This window comes from Lytechinus variegatus, chromosome 1, assembly GCF_018143015.1.
Source record: "Lytechinus variegatus isolate NC3 chromosome 1, Lvar_3.0, whole genome shotgun sequence".
NCBI lineage: Eukaryota > Metazoa > Echinodermata > Echinoidea > Temnopleuroida > Toxopneustidae > Lytechinus > Lytechinus variegatus.
In genome coordinates, this window is record NC_054740.1 from 60,156,582 (window position 1) to 60,178,901 (window position 22,320).

Consider the following 22,320-nt stretch of genomic DNA (forward strand, 5'->3'; position numbering starts at 1 on the left):
CAAACTGGTGTTGTTTCAATACTGCTCTGGTGTGGACTAGATTCCGCGTTGGTGTTAAATCAACCCTGGAATTTTTGCAGTGCATCAATGAAGTAGCAATGAATTGACATGCATTAAAATGCAGGACTGAGGTTATCTATGAAAAAGCACAGCTTGTAAGACATAGAGCAACAGTGAAACGTATATACAGTGCAAATTAAGATACATAAGAATACACACGTATACAACATGTAAGCGAGCAGAATATGACGTCATTACGACTAGATATCAAATTCGCTTTTATTCTAAGAAGGATGATAGCATAGACACAGATCTGAAAATAGGTATTCGTACGATGATTTAGAACATTGCACGGTAAAATATTCCAAGTTTCAATATAATTAGCATCAAATTCTATTGCATTTTATTCTGAAATCGGGTCGCAGACCAATCGTAAGGTACGCGGTCACTTTAAGGAATATAATAAAGGGGAAACAACGGCAGAGCTAGGAGGTATATCGAAAGATGCTAGTGGAGACAGGAGAGGAGAGCCTAGAGAAGAAATAGTGAGGAAGGGGATAATGAAAACCAACACATTTATGGCATGTATCCAACTTCACAAAAGCACACAGGCACATGCAAATTGAGTAAAAGGAATAAGAGTTTCCGTAACGGCTCGTTCTTGCCTTAACTGATTCCCATCTTCTTCCACTGTGAAGTAGTTTGTACTTTTTTTTTGTTTAATGGATGGGAGTGATCAACGACAATTACTTGGGCCTTGTCAACTAACTTTCCTTCTCATATACTACCCAAGTCTACAACACATTTCGTTATCCTACTAGCCCGTTTCACGACTCTAACCTTACCCTCCTTCTGCCAACCAATGTGATACCAGCGACAGCCATGGGTGATGATGCTCTGAATAACTGATGAATAAAACAAATATAAAATTCTCTCATTTACATGAAAGTGCATGTTGCACTTGAGTGTGGTAGCTTTAGTTTGCTCAGACCAATTAAGTTTTTGCGGCGTCAAAAATGGTGCCAAGATACCTATAACGGTGGACAACTTCAATGTGAAGACCATTGATGTGGACAGGCAATTCTGCAGGATCACGAGATTTCTTGTTCCCGACGCCGTCAAATATTATTTCTGAAGTTTTCTTAGAATTCAAAACTAGATGGTTTTCAGTGCACCATCTTCCAAAAGAAGCAATACTCTCCCTATATTCTATCTCACTTTCTTCTATCAAACCCACGATATGACAGTATCATCGGCATATTTCAAAACATGAACCGATAGAATATTGGCAACATAGTCATTATATAAATTATGAAGAACAGGAGCCCGTAACACAACGCTTAGCAATGATCGTAGCACATTTTTATACGATTGATTCCATTGACTACAATGTACAATCCATCGTAAAAATCAAGCGTACGATCAATCCCTAACCTTTGTGTTACGGGACCCAGATGAGAGAAACGTACTACACCCATGACGTATACCTCTTAGAATGGTATGCAAATTGGTTTAAATCAATTTTGTGACGGGTTGACACAAATACTGTTTCCAAGATGATTCTTTCTAAGCATATTCAATCATAACATTAGGACTTAGGATGATTATTTTCATGCACTGGTGTTATTACCGATGCTTTCCAGCATTTTGATACGATATGCTCGTTTTATTGACCTTTGAGGGAACATAGAGTACGGAGCAGCGAGTTCAGATGCGCACATCCATAGGACACGCCCACTAACACCATCGGGCCCAGACCAGTCGCTTTTCTCGGGTTGTAATTGTCACTAACAAAAGTAATTGGTGATTTGAAATAATGTAATTCAATTGAAAAGTAATCGTAGTTGAACATTTCTTCAATTACGTAATTGTAATTGAAATCAGTAATTGAGCCTGGCCAACCCTGATAATCATGTAAGCTTTCTTATACATATTATGCTAAAATGATGAATAGTGTGTACATGCAAGTATTTGATAAATGACAAAGCATACTAACAATTGTTTTCTTTCTCATTACTCTTTCACAGTTTCACGTGTAGCACCATTTGCAGCAGACAACCACGGCAGAGAATTTGTGTTTGCAATACCACCAAATTACATTGCTGATCTGAATCGACCTACTGTTGGCATAATGGTAATGGCCGCTTCAGCCAACATCACTTCCGTTACGGTCACAGTGCCCTTGAGGAATGTGGGTTTCAACTTTTCCCTGGAACCTGGATCTGCACCGTATGACCTTGTGCTCTCTCCCGACCTTGCCGGCACAACTGGTGAAGCAAGGATAACGAACACTACAGTTGTAGTGAGATCTGACTATGATGTCTCGGTATCAGCTTACAATTACAAAGCTTACACCATGGCGATGTTCGCTGTGATACCCACCAAGCATATGGGAAAGGAATACTTTATCGCAACTGTAACTCAACCAAGTGGGGGCGTTGTTTTGATGTCAGCATTTGACGAACCCACAGAGGTTTCTATAACACTAACTGGTAGTGTTGGATTTGATGGCCAATGGTATTCTCCTGGAAGTGTACTTGTGTATGTCTTGAAGCCATATGAAACATTCCAACTTGAACCCCTGCGTGACGATATCATCGGAACAAGGATAACCGCTAATACATCGATTACGGTGACCAGTGGGGGTCTTTGTTCATTCGTGCCAAATAACAATGGCCGTTGCGACCAAATTGCTGAACAGCTAATTTCCTTTGACCGCTGGGGATACTCATTTCTGCTGAGCCCGTTCGTCAATCGGCTGTCCGGATACCAATACCAAATCGTTGCGGGGAGGGACAATACAAGAATATCTCTTGGGTCTCACGAAATAGTTCTGAACATGGGAGAGCATTATCTAGGGGGAGTTACCAGTCAGATCATGACTTCGGTATCAGCATCCAACCCGGTGATGGTGATGCAATACTCAAAAGGGACGACCACAGACCTAAAGCAGGGTGATCCAGCGATGCTCTTAGTCACCCCTTGGGAGCAGTATGTGTCACATGTGGAATTTCCTGTATTGGACCTCCCCGCAGCAGGGATATCTACTGTATATGTCGGTGTGATATCCGAATGCAATATATCTCAGAACATAGAGTTTGGCAACTACAAATATACTGAGGTAAGTGATATCTAAACACATTCCATAATTCTAGAATCTGGAATGTCCAGATTAGCACGAAGGATTCTTCCCTTCATGTTGGCAATGCCCAAGGGCGTACTGGTCTTAAAAGTCTGAACATCCCAGAAGTTTTTCATTGAAATTAAAGACAGAATTCATATGCATGAAACTCTTAAGACGTGGTAGAACTGTCACTTGTCATTGAGAAACCCAAACACTAGCTTACACCAGGTAGACTTTTTCATTGTGGATGTGGCTTCATTCAAGTTGATTGACCAGAACTCATTCAGCAGAAATTAGGATGAATCTGATTGATGCATATACAAGACTTGTACATTTTTATTTCCCATATTCTGTGACAAAAAGTGTTAGCCAAATTCAAAGACAGCACTTGTGCATCCTTTCAGGTAAATTATCAAGTCACACTCAGTGTACTGCTAATAACCATGGCGCTACCTCCATTCTTGGATAAACCAAGTGTCGTCAAAATCTGACAATAGACAAAATGATTAACTTCAAGAAACTGATTCATGGAATTCCCTATACTAAGGCCTCCATGCTGGAAAGAACACACAGTCAATACAATGTGTTCATATAGTCAACACACAGTCAACTGTATGAATACAGTGTGACCACAGGTTGAATGCAGTGTGTCCTCGCTGTGAACATAATGTGGGCACAGTGCCGGCACAGTGTGTTCACATATTGCCCACATATTGAAGATATGAACCATTCTCTGACGAAGAGAGCCTCTGCATGGCCTTCGTTCAGCACAGTGTGTTCATAGAGTTCCACACTGTGAACAAGATTTCCACTCTGTGGATTTTTTCAACACAGTATGATGTTCTTTTGGCATAAAAATCTCTTCCATATTTTTAGAAAATGGGTAAATTGCCTTTGTGTTTTTTATAGATAATTAGTATTGTCACATCCAAATTTTATTCTAATGATGAATATGATAATATATAAACAAAGAGCAATCAATATGGGTTGATATTTGTGTCACAGTTCAGTCATTCATGCCAGAAAAAATGCTCAGTTTGTCAACACCATGTTTCACATTTTGGTCACACTGTGTCCACAGTCATTCCACTGTAATAACTTAAAACTTGTTTTCAACTGTGGCACACATTGGTACAATTCACTAAAACATACTATAGTGACTCAAATGATATCAAATCATATTAATAACACATAGTGACTGAAGTAAAGAGAGCCCCACTTTATCATAGCGAAATGTCTATTTGAACACAGTGGGATTAAAATTGTTTTCCACTCTGGTTATCACTGTGACGGTGTAATTGTTCACACTGTTGGCATACATACTCTACTACGATGTGAAAACATGTTCCAATTATTATCACACTGTGTTTCACAGTGTGGTTATTTTGTGTGTTTTTCTGATATGGTTACATGCATATGAATATTATATTGTATAACGTAAATATTTCCTCACATGATCCATCAGTTACGTTTCTTCAAGCGCACAAAAATTGTATTTATTTTTAAACAAAATTATTATTACGACCCAATATTTATTTGTTGCAGTTCTGTAATGTAACTAAGATAGGGGCTTGCCTCTTGTACAAGCTTTGCTTTTTTCGGCAAGTCCCTCCGTTTTACTTTTAAATACAAATGTCATTTGAGATAAATTTATTTACTGAATTGTGTTCCTTAAATCTATGATTATTTATATATACATATTATATTTTGTAGTATTTTTGAACTTGTTTTGTTATGTTTATCATATTACTGTGAAACGGAAATAAATAAATCAAATCAAATATCGTATCCCTTTCTCCCCCCCCCCCCCTCCATGCATGTTTCCAGTTTGGTTTTTCTCATCTTCTTTATCATTTTACATTACAGCCAATATCATAAACAACTGGTAATTTTTTTTGCCTGTGGTTTTTGCTTTCTTATCAACTCAATGAATTAGGTCCCATGGATCATCGAGTACGATTACGTAACAAGTGACAACCGACAGATCTGCAATCGTTGGGCAACCGTAGAGGGCGGTAGTCATGTATTTGAAAGTGTTTCAGCAGAGGAGACATTATTCACTGTTATCGTTTACGGAGTTGGGGAACGCTTAGGTTACCTGTACAATGCCGGGCTTAGTATGCATCCAATAACATGCATCGATCTGAGTCCTACACAACCTCACCAGGCTGTTGAAGTACCGTGTTCAAGTCTGCGCAGAAGTAAGTCACAGTGTTTTCGGTAGTGGTTGGGGATGGATTTATCTGTAAACATAACTGGCATATCGGAAGGCGTATTTTTTCAGACCATTGTACTAAATAAGAAAAAAGAGATAATGAGATAGACTTATGTTGTGGCTCAAATATAAAAATAGGTCTTACTACTATTAGTTATCACAAAATAAAATGGATTGATACTGCGATGCAGTTACTCCAGGTCTTAAAAGCCATCAATGTAAAAACTTTGGTGTTAAATTTGACAGTTGTTGATGTCAATAGAGGACCACTCCATGAAGTATTAAAATTACACCCTAGAGATTGAAAATGATGCCATAGAGTGTATAAGTACAACCAAAGGTGTTGTAATAACATCCATAGCTAATGAAATAACACTAAACATTTAATACTGTTGCAGTCATAAAACCACAGTTTTTGCTCTGGAGTCATAAATAGTTGAGAAACCCATGAGTTATATTCAACATATTCGGCAAATATATTTGTGTTTATGTATATTTACAGGGCTCTGTTGACCATTAACCATTGTGTATTGAAATATATTTTTCTTTTTGCCACCTACAGGGACATGTCCTTGGGAAAGAACTGAGTCATTTTATGGTCCGCTAATATGGAGTGAAGCCACCGAGAATACCATAGTTCCATCAGATGTTGTGTGTCCATTCAACACTCTTAGAGGTTTGTTAAATGCCATACTCAATGCAAAAATCATTCAAGAAAAGGTTTGGAATTGACTGACAAGATTAGACAAGACAAGATGCGAAATAAATCTAATTGTTTAATTCAAAACGATCTGAAGTGCTTCGGCCAATCAAAATCAAGGAAAATTGTCAAATCGGACAACTTTTCAAACATAAATGTTGATGAAACACTCCCTGCAAATAAAAGGAAAGTTGTCATACACAATAACTTTCAAACATAAATGTTGATGAGACATGCTCCTTGGAACTACCCTTTTCATTTGCACACTATCCCGGCCTTTTACCTCTTGAAATTGAATTCATTGGTCAGATGAATGACAGCAAAAAAAAATAAGGGTACATATGATGATATCACAACACCAGACTGGATAACTAATATATTTTCATTTTCAGCTGGCCAACCTGTAGCAGAAAGAACTTGCCATGGTAACCGTAGAAAGGATGCCTATTGGGGAGAAGTGAGTGTACAAGAGTGTGGAGAACGCACAGCTGAGATACAACCGACAGACCTTGCAAAGGTAAAGCTTCCAAAAAAAGTACACTATAATAATCATCAATAAAATACCATCAAGAAAATCTAGTTAAAATACAGTCTATCAACTTTGGTTCGGTAAATGTATCAGAGTCTCAGTTCCGTAAGCCATCAAAACATCTTAATAGTTACCTTATAAAGGTGATAACAATTCATTATTTTCTAGAAGTAAAATACCTGTCATTTGCAGATGGACTTCTTTTTTATAATAATCAATAACAATCTTGTCAGTGAAGAACAATGAAAATCAATACCTGCATAATGAAAAAGTTACCTATTATCTCATTTGTGAAAACTTTGCTAATTAAGATGTAATATAAGAGCGCCTTGAGCAAGGTGGACACGTGCGCTTTACAAATCCTATATTATTATTATTATTATTATTATTATTATTAAATATACTTAAACTGTAGGATAAATCCTTGTGGCATCAGCTAATCTCATTGAATTCTTGATAATTTCAATATTGTTATTTATTTCACAAGATCGTAGTCGATGAGGCTAACGTAGCATTGGTCAGTGCCGTCTTGGAGGAAGTCATCGGTAACATCAGCACTGCTGATGACGAAATGGTTGGTGCTATTTCCAAGACGCTGGAGAACATCGTCGCTGTGGCTTCTCCATCACCTGAGGTAAAGTATGGATAGACTGGGTGGAGTAAGTGTATTTCTAGTATCACATAGTGTGAAACACAATGTGAAATTAACTTTACACTGTTGAATGTAAAAAAATGAAACAAACAAAAAACAGTGGAAATTACATTTTTAACAAAGTCCACAATGTGAACACAATGTGAGCACTCACACCTTCCACAGTGTTAAATTGTCTTGGCACTGTTTGATTTGATCATTTTAACAGTGGGGATCCCTTTTTCACATAGTCCACTGTGTGAACACACTGAGCACTCACATTGCTGGGGTGGCCATAGTGTGGATTGTCTCCACACTGTTAGATTTGAGTATTTTAACGGTGTGAATTACAAAATTGACAAAGTTCACAATATGAACACACTGTGAATATTCACACTACTAAGGTGGTCACAGTGTGGAACTGTCAACACACTGTTAGATTTCAGCATTTTAACAGTGTGGATTACAATTCCAGCATAGTCCACAATGTGACCACTGTTAACATTTATAGTGTCGAGGTATCCATTTTATGAAATTCTCTTCATATTGTTAGATTTGAGCATTTATCAGTGTAATTCACATTTTCATATAATTCTCACTGTGAATGCTCACACTGCTCATGCAGGTGGCCAAGCACAGTGTGGTATATCTTCACACTGTTTGATTTAATCCTTTTAATGACTTACATTTTAATAGGGTCCACTATGTGAACACACTGCTGAGGTGGCTGCAGTGTGGAACAGTCTTCACACTGTTAGATTTGAGCATTTTAACAGTGTGAATCACATTTTCACCTAGTCCACTGTGTATAATAACACACTTTGAACACTCACACTGCTGTGGTGGACACATGCCATGTGGAATAGTCTTCACACTGTTAGATTTGAGCATTTTAACAGTGTGAATCACATTCTCACCTAGTCCATTGTGTAGAATAACACACTGGGAACACTCGACACTGCTGTGGTGGAGACATGCAGAGTGGAATAGCTTTCACAATGTCAGATTTGAGCTCTTTAACAGCGTGAATCATATTTTCACATTAGTGCACTGTAAAATAACGCACTGAACACTCGACACTGCTGTGGTGGACACATGCAGTGTGGAATAGTCTTCATGCTGTTAGATTTGATAATTTTAACAGTGTGGATCTCATTTTCACCTAGTCCACTGTGTAAAATAGCACACTGTGAACACTCACACTGCTGTGGTGGACACATGCCATGTGGAATAGTCTTCACGCTGTTAGATTTGAGCATTTTAATTCACCTAGTTCACTGCGCATAATAATCCACTGTGAACACTCACACTGCTGTGGTGGACACATGCCATGTGGAATAGTCTTCACACTGTTAGATTTGAGCATTTTAACAGTGTGAATCACATTCTCACCTAGTCCATTGTGTAGAATAACACACTGGGAACACTCGACACTGCTGTGGTGGAGACATGCAGAGTGGAATAGCTTTCACAATGTCAGATTTGAGCTCTTTAACAGCGTGAATCATATTTTCACATTAGTGCACTGTAAAATAACGCACTGAACACTCGACACTGCTGTGGTGGACACATGCAGTGTGGAATAGTCTTCATGCTGTTAGATTTGATAATTTTAACAGTGTGGATCTCATTTTCACCTAGTCCACTGTGTAAAATAGCACACTGTGAACACTCACACTGCTGTGGTGGACACATGCCATGTGGAATAGTCTTCACGCTGTTAGATTTGAGCATTTTAATTCACCTAGTTCACTGCGCATAATAATCCACTGTGAACACTTACACTGCTGTGGTGGACAAATGCAGTGTGGAATAGTCTTCGCACTGTTAGATTTGAGCATTTTAACAGTGTGAATGACATTTTCACCTAGTCCATTGTGTAGAATAACACACTGGGAACACTCGACACTGCTGTGGTGGAGACATGCAGAGTGGAATAGCTTTCACAATGTCAGATTTGAGCTCTTTAACAGCGTGAATCATATTTTCACATTAATGCACTGTAAAATAACGCACTGAACACTCATCACTGCTGTGGTGGACACATGCAGTGTGGAATAGTCTTCATGCTGTTAGATTTTAGAATTTTAACAGTGTTGTGGATCTCATTTTCACCTAGTCCACTGTGTAAAATAACACACTGTGAACACTCACACTGCTGTGGTGGACACATGCCGTGTGGAATAGTCTTCACACTGTTAGATTTGAGCATTTTAATTCACCTAGTTCACTGTGCATAATAATCCACTGTGAACACTTACACTGCTGTGGTGGACAAATGCAGTGTGGAATAGTCTTCGCACTGTTAGATTTGAGCATTTTAACAGTGTGAATGACATTCTCACCTAGTCCATTGTGTAGAATAACACACTGGGAACACTCGACACTGCTGTGGTGGAGACATGCAGAGTGGAATAGCTTTCACAATGTTAGATTTGAGCTCTTTAACAGCGTGAATCATATTTTCACATTAGTGCACTGTAAAATAACGCACTGAACACTCGACACTGCTGTGGTGGACACATGCAGTGTGGAATAGTCTTCATGCTGTTAGATTTGAGAATTTTAACAGTGTGGATCTCATTTTCACCTAGTCCACTGTGTAAAATAACACACTGTGAACACTCACACTGCTGTGGTGGACACCTGCCATGTGGAATAGTCTTCACGCTGTTAGATTTGAGCATTTTAATTCACCTAGTTCACTGCGCATAATAATCCACTGTGAACACTTATGCTGCTCTGGTGGACAAATGCAGTGTGGAATAGTCTTCGCACTGTTAGATTTGAGCATTTTAACAGTGTGAATGACATTCTCACATTAGTATACTACTGTAAAATAACGCACTGAACACTTGACACTGCTGTGGTGGACACATATGCAGTGTGGAATAGTCTTCATGCTGTTTGATTTGAGCATTTAGCGGTGTGAATCACATTTTCACCTAGTCCACTGTGTATGTAACACACTGTGAACACTCACACAGCTATGGTGGACACATGCAATGTGGAATAGTCCTCACGCAGTAAGATAACAGGCTGAATCACATTTTCACTAGTCCACTGTGTATAATATCACACTGTGAACACTGCTGTGGTGGACACATGCAGTGTGAAATAGTCTTCACACTGTTTGATTTGAGCATTTGAACAATGTGAATCACATTCTCACCTAGTCCATTGTGTAGAATAACACACTGGGAACACTCGACACTGCTGTGGTGGACTCATGCAGTGTGAAATAGTCTTCATGCTGTTAGATTTGAGAATTTTAACAGTGTGAATCACTATTTCACCTAGTCCACTGCGTATAATAATCCACTTTGAACACTCACACTGCTGTGGTGGACACATGCCGTGTGGAATAGTCTTCACACTGTTAGATTTGAGCATTTTAACAGTGTGAATTTCACTTTTATTTAAGTCCACAATGTGAACACACTATAAACACCCACACTTTGAGATGGCCACAGTGTGGATTGTCTTCACTCTGTTTGATCTGACGTTATTTAACAGTGTGAATTACATTACAAACAAAGTCCACAATATGAACACACTCTGAATACTCATACTGTTGAGGTGTCCACATTGATATAGGGTGAGGATGGAGTATGTACACCCTGCTGGAAAGTACACAGTGTCACAGACTGTGTACACAGTATCAAACATTGTGGATCACATCTTCACATAGTCCACAGTAACTGTGGACACCCTGTGTTATTTCGATCAGGAAAGAACAAGAAACGATGTAACCCAATCCCTCCCACTACCCATCCTAGTTCCCTCAGAGTTCTCTTCAGGCCACCTTGTGCACCCTCATACACACACACACACCTGTACATAGAAACGTATAAAATCACAACTTTTTATTCTTTTTTTATCTCTAGTATAGTAGGATACTAGTAAGTATTACTGAAATTTATTAGGGATGTGTATGGTCTTCCAAGGTTATTGAGATTCAAATTTGTGCACCTCCCCTCTCACCATCTATACATTTTGACCTTTGCTATTCTTTTCAACCATTTAATAAAATGTTCTTGTTTTTATGGAGAAGTTGTTTGTAATGTCACATAATTATCATCTAATTCTCACAGGTTACCACAAACGTGGTCAATGCAGTGGGTAGCCTGATCAGTTCTCTCAAAGACTCTGAGTCCAGTAGTCCAGAGCTGGCCGCATCTTCCTCCAGCGTGGTGACTTCAGTCGAAAAACAAGTGTCTCTAACCCTGCAAGATCGTGATGAGTTCATGCTGTCGGCAGAGAATATGATCGTCCAGGCGGCAACATTTGATAATGTTGCCATGGGGAATGGGATCGAGTTTGACGGTGGAGGTGAAGCGGATTCAATGGCTTCTATTCGGCTGCCTTCTTCCATCTTCAAGCAAGCGGGGCCAAGTGGTGAAGGTATTCAGAGCATAGGTGTGTAGTGCATTTGAAATAACAACAAAGTTTTAAAAACATATCACTGAAAATTCTTACAAAAACAAATGCTAAAACAAGTTCTTAAAGTTTCACTTAATTTCATGAAACAGTTACAGGCATGATATGTGTGATGTGCAAATGAGAAAGTCAATGATCCCTTACTTGTTTTCTCATTTGATAATGCAATATGAAATCTTGCTAAAATGGTAGATTTGATGATCATGATTCTTGATAGAATAGTGGTAAGTGACAGCAATTATGATTCACCATGTTCAAGGTGAAGTCAAACCTGTCAATAATCATTCACTACATTTTGCTAATTGTTTTCCTTATTGCACCGTTCGTTGTATAATAGGGACCAAGGTTCGGTTCATAACTTTCAACGGAGACTCACTCTTTAGATCGGTCAATGGATCGCAGACGAGTGGCAGCGTCATATCAGCAGCAATTGAAAATATGGATGTACAGGGCCTTACTGAACCAGTGATTATCACATTCAATGCACGTGATGTAAGTGAATTGATACTTGCATTCACAAAAAATATTAAAGAACCATGTATTTTCATACTGCCTTTATAAACTGATGCTTTTCACAGGAAGTCATTATAATATCTAAAGGAATTGTCCAACTTAAAATATTAGTTTATCATATTCCGCTCACTGAAATACCGGTACTGAGAAGAATTATTAGCGATTTCATTAATGATGTCATGTTAACTTAATATATTTTGGCTATTATTAGCAATATATACCACTTTTAATATAGCAATCAGAGGCAAGAATCCTACAGAGGATATAAAAAAAAATATAAAGCGATGCATAGATTCCTTAGAGTACCGAAGTGTGATGTCAGTTGCTATGGTGTCGTGGCAGGCTGGTTCTAAACAGAGTCGCAGCTGACGATCGTCTGTACACATTTGTATGACTTTGGCTCTTCTGAAAAAATAGGCTGCAAGCAATCAAATTCCGATACCAGCCATTTTCACACCCTTTCATTTGGCGGGTTCATTTGTTTAGAGCCAGGACACCATGGCAACTGGCATCATCACTTCGGTACTCTATAGGGCGAAGGTAGCCTTTAGAACATTTTATGTGTGAAGGTTACGTGCCCAAGCGGTCTAAGGCATCATTTTGATTGCATGGATATCCCACTGCTGCCATAATAATTCTTGGCAGAAATATTCTCACTGTGAATGAACACTTAATGTTCACAACATTCTGCTATCTATTGCTCATAGTCAAGTGGTCCCAGGCACAGATCAAAGCTCTATGCTGCACTGTCACAAAGGCACAGGTTGGAATCCTGCTTATGATGGCTAATATTGATAATGATTTGTTTCATTGATCAGTTATAATTACCATTTGTTTCTTTGAATTCAGACCAGACAAAAATGGCTTTCTACAATGGAAATATAAAACTACTGAATGGTCACTTATTTAGACGGCTAGGCAAAATACTAGTAACTAAGTTGGCAGATCAATTGTTTTGAACAATATTCAAATGAATTATTTTCATATATTTTTTTATATTTAACTTTGACCACACTATTCAAATAATTGTTCATATTGATTTTTTTAGTCCGTTGGAGGAAACAATACTTTGAACCAATCACGGTGCGTCTACTGGGATTTCGATTTAAGAAACGGTGTTGGTGATTGGTCAGACGCAGGATGCAATCTGACTGACGTCAGAGGAGATTTTGTTACCTGTTCGTGTAATCATTTAACCAACTTTGCTGTTTTGGTGGTAAATATGGCTGAAATTATTCTTCAACTTGACCCTCATGTGGTTCTCAAATGATATTTAATCTTATAACATATGTGAGACCAAAAACATTTCAATAATGTAATGTTGTGTAGAATTTCATTACAAATTACAAAGAAATAATCCTTAATTTGAAGGTAATTGGGATGGACGAGATAGCGCATTTCTGAGGTAAATGTTTAAAGTAAATGAAAGAAAGTGGAGAACAATTACAATGAGGCCAGTTCAACATTGGAACAATGTTTTTAGCAATTTTTTAGCTCGCATGCTAATATAAGATGATATTTTAATCTTGTTTTGTTTAAAATCAAATCATGATGTTTTGGATTATGGCAACTCACCTCGTAAAAATCATATTTTCTTGTTCTTGTCTTAATCATGATTTATATTTACATGTGATATTTTGTTTATTTTTCAATTTGGCACCAGAGTTTAGGACCTTTCCCAATTTACTTGCCATCTTAAACATGCATGAACATTGTTCAAAATGCAAGTCTAGTTAAAGCAAACATCATGTCTTCTAAATGATTTCAAATTTAAGTATACCATATGTTTGAAGCATTCGCTGTTACTCTAATTTTTACAGAATATGGCTTAGGCATGCAATTTATTTATTGCATCGCATCACAAGAGAAAGAAAAATGTGTGATTGCAATTCATTGAGAATAAATTTGGAGCTAAACTTAAACAAAACATACTTTTCTCTTTACTTTTTTCTGTTAACTACAAAATATTTTCAAATATTTTTTTCTTATTTTAGGATATATCTGGCCAGCATGAAGTTAAAAAGGATCAGTTTTACTTCGCTCTAGATCTCCTCAGTAAGATCGGGTGTGCAGTATCAATCGCATCACTTGTACTGACTATCATAGTTTTCCTAGTTTTCAAGTAAGTTTGTATTTTGTTATTATGTGACAAATATTTTAACTCTATCAAAAAGTATTTTTATCAACAATTGAAATTTTATAAATAGAAAAATAAATGAAACAATAATTGTATACTATAAACATGGAAATGAAAATATTTCAGTAGTTATAGGGAATTAGGAAAATGACCTACATATTACAGGGTGGGTAAAAACTAATGCATAAAATATGATTGTTCAATTCAATTCAATTTATTCAATTTATTCAATTCAATTGTCATTTTTTAATCCCATCATCAAGTAGAATAATTAGACAAGTTTTTTTTATATATTTGTAAGGAGAAAGTAAACACAAAATCATGTGGGAACCTGTGACATACCTGAAATCTTCTTCAGACGGGGCAAAATTTTGTGATCTCCCCATCTACGCTAGTGGGGAAAACATGTGGTATGCACCTATATGAATTAAATGCTTCTGCTTACTTTTGAATTCCCCTTCAACTTGCTTGAATGATACATGCCTGAATTCTATGTTTTGAGTGCTAAGACGTCATGAAATTTGAAGGTGATATATTTAGATCTTCCTTTTATTCAAGTATCTGGTCAAATGATGCATAACTTTATACAAAACTTGATTCAGTGAAGTTCTATTATGGTAATTTTCATTAAGTGTTTAATCCTTGATTTATTGTTAATTTATTCCCCTTTGCAGACGTCTACGAAATAGCCGACCTCGTCGAATCCTTATCCATTTCTGCGTGTCTATGCTCTGTCTCTACCTTGTTTTCCTCTTTGGTATCGACTTCGCAGCCGACATTGACATCGCCTGCGTGACCGTGGGGGCACTTCTCCACTACTTCATGCTAGCAACCGTGTTGTGGATGGGCGTAGAGGCACTCAACATGTACGTGATGATCGTACGTGTATTCGACGAAGAAGGCCCATGTTTCCTTACCAAGGCTTGTGTGATAGCTTGGGGTTAGTATTTAAAACCTAGACAAATATATATATATATAGTTGATTGATGACAAATAATGGAATCATAATTCAATTTTACTATAGTATTTCTTCAGTTCACTTTGTTCGTTCGAGCTTTGACTTTATAGTCTTGTACAATTTATGTAAGAAAATATGCATTATTAAGAATAGAACATATATATTCATCTTTTATTTTATCTTTTTTTAGGTGGTCCATTGGTTGCAGTTGGGGTTACCCTTGGGCTTCGAATGGAAGACTATCTTCATAAATCATAGTAAGTATATGAGTCTACTTTTCATATTCATCTACTCAAAAAGTGCAAAAGCTTGATGTACTCATTGAACTTTTACCTTTCTTGGAGATAGAGTCATAGATCACATATTTTGGGGTGAATATTGATTAGTTTGTGAGGGATTCTCAGAAAGACAGAGTGAAGTTTCTCTTTAAATCCATTTCCCTCTCAAAAAAGTTGCATCATGGATTTCTTGGGCTTTCTTAAATGGAATTACTACATCATTTTGTTTTTGTCTCGCCAACAGAGGTGAAGGCGAGACTTAGGGATCCAAATGTTGTCCGTCACAAATCTAAAGACACATAACCGTAAGTCGCTTTTCAACCAAACTTGGATGGTAGATGGTCTTTGGGGACCTGCATGTTATGCTGCAGTCAGAGGTCACATGGTAAGGTCAAAGGTCATTTTCAGGTCAACGTTAAAGTTTACATGCAATACTTTCTTATGACACCAAAATCCACAACCGTAAGTCACTTTTCAACCAAACTTGGATGGTAGATGGACTTTGGGGACTTGCATGTTATGCTGCAGTCAGAGGTCACTTGGTAAGGTCAAAGGTCACTTTCAGGTCAACGTTAAAGTTTACATGCAAGACTCTCTTATGACACCAAACTCCACAACCATAAATCACTTTTCAACCAAACTTGGATGGTAGATGGACTTGGGGGGCATGCATGTTATGCTGCAGTTAAAGGTCACATGGTAAGGTCAAAGGTCATTTTCAGGTCAACATTAAAGTTTACATGCAAGGCTCTTCTGTCAAGTGTTATTCCTTCCCAGTCATTTCACAATGAAGTTTTGATACAATTCTGTTGCGTGCCCTCGCAAATCACAATATTTCTGGTGATTTTCATTAGTGGGTGAGACACAAAATTGCTTTTGCCTAGTTTGCTTTTGATATACCTTTTCGTTTTCCATCTCATAATTTTTATTTTCTTCTCTTACCATGCTATAACTTTTAATGGAATAATTTTGAGATATATAAACAAATTAAAAATTGGCAGGGTTTTTTTCATGTATATTGAACATTGAAATCATGAATATTTTTTTAGTTACTCTTAAATTCATTGTCATCATATTTAATATTTTTTCATGATAGAGATTTGTAAAAAAAAATAGCAAATTTTAGGTTGTTCTCTTCAAACTTAGATATTCCGCACAAAAGTAGTTTCATATCAGTATTAGAAAGCACCTTTTACAAGGATTCTGAAAGTTTTTCATGTTGATAATTTGGAGTTCGTTCTGATAAAATAGATTAAAATTCATGATTTCCGGCTTGTGATTTTTAAAAAGTGACTTTCTCGCATGGAAAAGCGAGACATAGGCACCGCTTTTCAGATGGCAGTGACAGCAACAGTAGCATTGTCAACAATGATACCTTAACTTATTGAGGTTAAAGTTGGAAATATAATCACAACTTTGAAAATGAATGGATCAATTTCATGAAACTTGGACATAATAGTAATCACGTGTAAATGATAGGTTTGCATGGGTTTCAGGTCACATGATCATGGTTAAAGTCATTTGAGTTCAATGAGCTTAGTATTTTATTATCAAGTGAATGGTGTTTATTTTTGAAAATTCATCTATCTCAGCTGCTTTCGAAGTCAGCACTGCTGCTATAATGAATCGCATCATACAGGCAGAAACTCTGAGTGTCGGTCAACTTAGATGTATTTGCATTCTTACAAGTTATTTATGTGTTGTCTTATCATATTTCACAGTTGTTTCCTAACCCCTGGACTGAGTTTCTACCTGGGGCTCCTTCTTCCTGTTGGGCTCACCATATCTTTCAACTTCATCATGTTCTTTGTTGTCATTCGACGGTTATGGACTGCCAACCTTGGTGGCAATGTTCCGTTGGAGAAAGAGGATAAAACGGCCCGTTATCGTCAACTCCGCACCAGATTGCTGAACGCTTTCTCAATATCGGTGCTACTCGGGCTAACCTGGGTGTTTGGGTTCTTGGCAATAGAAGATGCTACATATGTTTTCCAGCTTATCTTCTGTGTCACAAACTCATTACAAGGTAAACAATCAGGTCGCCCCCCCCAAAAAAAAAAAAAAAAATTGTTAAAAATGATTTATTTCAAGATTAAATTTTATCCTTTATCTAGGTTTATCTTTATGAGAAGAATTCAGAATTTTATCTGCATCCTGGATGAGAATTTGACCATGAGCAATATGACAGAATACTCCTAAAATCTCTAATGCTATATATTCCCAAATCCTGAAGATGTTTTCGACCTGATATGTGTACCATAAAGCAGTTTATAAGTTACAAATGTATTAATGCATTGACCGGTGACCCTTTCTTGGGCGGAATGATGTATCCATATGCATGAATGAGCACCTAAGAACCTGGAATAAGATTGTTTAGTTGTGTATGGAGTTGTGCTTAACTGTACAAACTTCTTTATGAAACACCCAGCTGTTCAGAAAGGCAATTAAAAACTGGTAGTCAAGGACAATCTTCCATGATTGCCCTTGGTCTTTAATGATCAACATCGCTCTAGTTATTTTGAACCAAAATGCATGAGCAGGGAGCTAAAGCATCGTCAACCATCAAAAATGCTAGGTTGTTCCATTGCTGATTCAAACATATTTTGGCCTGGTTGGTCTTTTTTGGTAAAGTCGCAATTGTTGTTAGTCAATCTTCATTGGCATTGTTCTGGTTACCTGCTAAAAATATTTTAAACATGACCATAGATTAAGTAAGGAGTCAGAGCTTTGATCATCCCTGATCAATGTAGATTGATCCTGAATACAACTTGAGACCTTGCCAAAATATCTTTCTCAGGCTTGCTCACTAACCGACTTTTAAAACAGCAAATTATAGCTTGTAATTGGAAATAGAATAGAATCATGAGTATTATTTATATTTGTCTCCAATCCTCAGGTCTCATGGTCTTCATACTTTTCTGTGCGCGGCAGGATGATGTCCGAAAATCAATAAAACCGCACTACAGTCGGATTACCGGCATGCTCCCACTGACTGGCCGACCAAGCACGATGACCAATTACTCACTGACCAGCCGCTCCCCGGGCGAGAGCGATGAACATGGAAGAAATCCGCTACGAACAGCGCCACTATCAGCTGGATCATATACTCGCAAAATGGCGTCATCGTCAACTGATGAAGTTAGGATGATCTCCAATAGTGATCACATCAGTGAGTTCCACGATTAGAATAGACTTATAAATACCTGAATGGAAGGAAATTGACACGCTGAAGAAACACATCCTCAGTGTGTGCTATGGAGAGGGAGACTTGGCAAAACTGTTGATTAAATGACCAGGATGTGGATTATGATGTTGAAACTTGCAAGCCTTCATATCTATTGGTCCGGCTGCATGGATTTCCGTCATGTTAACCTCGATCTGCCAGATATCTGTGATGTTGACTTGCAGAAAGAACTGTGATCAATGCCCTCATGAATACTTATGTAATGGCATGTTTGAAGCAAAATTCACATGTTTTCATCATGATTCATAAAGATCCTTACTTTAATTCTCGCTTTGTAGGATTTCATAATCATATTGTACCCTAGCACTTTGATAACAAAATATAGTCATGGTACTGCAGCACGTTGAACTTAAGGCTTATTTACACAAAAATACAAATCTTAGAGAGGTGAAGGATAGTTACATGCCTAATACTGGATTAGAAAATTGAAATAGTCATCCACTGTCATCGACCAGCATTATGGCAGCAGAACAAGAATCATCTTGTTGCGCCTATGAATGTTTTTAATATAAATATGGCGCAATATATGCATGCTGTGGATCATCATCACCAACTACAAGACAGTTGATCATTTATTGCATTGAAAGACGTTTAGACCATAGAGCTATGTTTAGACCTTCTCATCATTTGTACTCACTGCAACCAGATGGTTTACTTTGTACTACAAACAAGTGATTCTGATACTTAATTTGAGGTATGTTACGTTCGAATGGCAGGGACATTTTTACTACGGACCCCTGTGGCTAGTAAGTTTGAAATACACCAAAAGGAATTACTTTTTGAATTCTAATCTCAATGAGAAAAAGTTGACAAAGAGTGCAATTTTGATCAGTATGTGATAGTGAAGTTTACGATGAAGTATTCAACATTTTTCATCTTTATTTTTAGTTTTATTTATTTTCCACAAATCAATCAAATACAAACAAATAATTCATTCTGAAATAGTATAAAATAAATACTAACAATATATGTGTATATACTTGAAGAACAATCTAAATCTTATTTGGTAGTCAATCAATGTGATTATGTAGATGTCACAATAAAAAGGTGAAAATTACAAATCTGCATGAATTAAAAAAAGATTGTCCTCTTATATTCAGACTGTTATGAATAAGTGATTACACTGGACGACACTTCATGCTTGGCCACATATAATATATGTCTTGTTCTTGTCTTTATCTATTTTTGCACCAAGTGATAAATATCCTCTCTGTATTGTTATCAGTGTTTCATAATTCCTAAATAGGAGGATGTGTTTAGATTTAAACTGATTTGACTTTGAAAATATGTATTTATATATCATTTAAATACTTGTAAACATATGATATAACCCTGTGTATTTTGTACAGTGTATAATTGTCTATATGTACAAACAATATTTTCCAAATTCAGTAAAACTGATAAGAATATCAAAGTGACTAACAATTGTGAATTTCATATTTTTATTTGCTCTTTAAATGTATTACTGGTATAAAGCTAAAATATTGGCTTCAATGAAATAGCTATTTGCTTTAAAATGCATCTATTTATTTGTGTTTGTTGTGTGAATCAGATTCGCTTGTATAATTTAGGTGGTTTTATGATCACTCTATAGCTTCATGAAATGTAAACTTAGTGTTTTAATTAGATAACCATTTCAAACATTTATTTTCAGTTTAATAAATGTCTCAACTTGTATGAATAAAGAATACTCCTTATATACAGTTGTGTAATTATAGATATGTAATCTTTCTGGAAAGCAGAAAATGTGTAGATATCTCATGATAAAGATAGGCCTAGGCCTATAAAGATTAATGGGTAACAAAACTTTAAGAATTTTTACCCTTAGGTGTGATTTGACGGAAAACTTATTTCTCTGAACATTCACGACCCTCTTATTTTTAAAAGGTAAGTTACAAACTCTTGCCATTTTCCTGATTATTAGTTTTTTTGTGAAAAAGTTTTGCTCATTTATGTGAAGCCTGTGTACATTGGTGATGAAAGTATATGCAATATATGTGTAAATAAAGTTGTATTGATAATTGATCAACTCTTAAATGATTTATCTTTGTGTGTGGGTGGGTGTATGAGGGTGATGTGTGTGTGCGTGTGTGTGGAGGTGCCGTGGCCAAGTGGTCTGATGCGTCCCACTATAAATAGAAAGTCTGGGATTCGATCCCTGGCCGTGGCACCTAAGCTCGTGAGCAAGGCATTTAATTGATGTGTTCTTTTATCCTGCAATTAAATGAATGGTAATGCTGTATGCATTCTAGTACTTGTTAAAAAAGTGTGTGCATGCGATAGAGCGGTTGGAAGGCATGCCGAAGAACCTAGAACTATAAATGCAGAGGGATTAATCTACATTCAGAAGCATCCGTAGAAAAAAAGTATGATAATGAAGAAAGTGATATATGATGATTGTGGTGGTGGTGATGATGATGATGATGAGGGTGGTGGTGTTGATGATGATGATTCATGATGATGAAGGTGATGATGATGGCGGTGGTGTTGATGGTGATGATGATGATAATGACGATGGTGATGATAATGATGGTGATGATGATCTATGATGATAAAGATGGTGATGATAATGGTGGTGATGGTGATGATGGTGATGATGAGGGATGATGATGATGGTGGTGGTGATGATGATGATGATGATGATGATGGGGATGATGATGATTGATGATGATGATTGATGATGATGATGATGATGATGATTGTGGTGGTGGTGGTGGTGATGATGATGATTGTGGTGGTGGTGGTGGTGATGATGATGATAATGATGATGGTGATGATAATGATGGTGATGATGATGATGATGATGATGATGATGATGATGGTGATGATAATGATGGTGATGATGATGATGATGACGATGATGGTGAGGATGATGATGATGATGATGATGATGGTGATGATGATGATGATGATGATGGCGATGATGATGGTGATGATGATGGTGATGGTGATGATGGTGGTGGCGTTGATGATTATGATGATGAAGAACGTGATGATGGTGGTGGCAATGATGATAATTGGTGGTGTGATCAGTGGTGGATCCAGGTTGGGGCACATTCAGTCCACCCCCCTCCCCCCCCCCCCTTGAAAGGCACAACAAATATATTTAGGTGAATTTTTTTTGCTTGTTAAATTTATCCTGGAAGAAAACGACCTCTATTTTGAAGTGCAAACCATTTTTTTTTGTTGCTTGTCAAATTTTTCCTGTATGAAATTGCCCCCTTTTGGAAATTTCTGGATCCTGGATGCTGACATGAGATGCTGAGAATAGCTATTGTATTATAAACAATGGCAAAAATGGTGTCGATGCAGTATCAGTATTCATCGCTCCACAAGGAATTATTGTGGTAACTCCCCCCCCCCCCCCCCCTCCTTATATCATGGTGGTTTATATCATGGTGCAAGATATATAAAAAGGAGTGAATAAAGATGGAGGAAAGAATAAAAGATACAGGAAATAAAACAAACAAAAACAGGTAGGCCGCATAGGCCTATAGAACTATATATCACCTTTATTTTTAATGCCCCCGGATACGCATACACCTACAGCT

General features: G+C 37.2%; 1 protein-coding gene across 1 annotated transcript; it reads left to right on the forward strand.

The window, feature by feature from the left end:
• Positions 1 to 1,978: 1,978 nt before the first annotated feature.
• LOC121431285 (adhesion G-protein coupled receptor G6-like) lies at positions 1,979 to 19,089 on the forward strand. The gene is made up of 13 exons (XM_041628797.1): positions 1,979 to 3,121; positions 5,061 to 5,325; positions 5,902 to 6,015; positions 6,432 to 6,556; positions 7,056 to 7,202; positions 11,294 to 11,618; positions 11,977 to 12,131; positions 13,201 to 13,368; positions 14,147 to 14,274; positions 14,964 to 15,229; positions 15,438 to 15,504; positions 17,247 to 17,551; positions 18,422 to 19,089. The coding sequence occupies exons 1-13, from the start codon at positions 1,979 to 1,981 to the stop codon at positions 18,709 to 18,711; spliced, it is 3,498 nt and encodes a 1,165-aa protein (XP_041484731.1). The 3' UTR covers positions 18,712 to 19,089.
• The last annotated feature ends 3,231 nt before the right edge of the window (positions 19,090 to 22,320 follow it).

Coding starts and splice junctions, on each gene's coding strand:
- LOC121431285 (XM_041628797.1), top strand. CDS start 1,979: ATGACAAAGCATACTAACAATTGTTTTCTTTCTCATTACTCTTTCACA. Junction 7,203..11,293: donor TGGCTTCTCCATCACCTGAG/GTAAAGTATGGA, acceptor TAATTCTCACAG/GTTACCACAAACGTGGTCAA. Junction 14,275..14,963: donor ATAGTTTTCCTAGTTTTCAA/GTAAGTTTGTAT, acceptor TCCCCTTTGCAG/ACGTCTACGAAATAGCCGAC.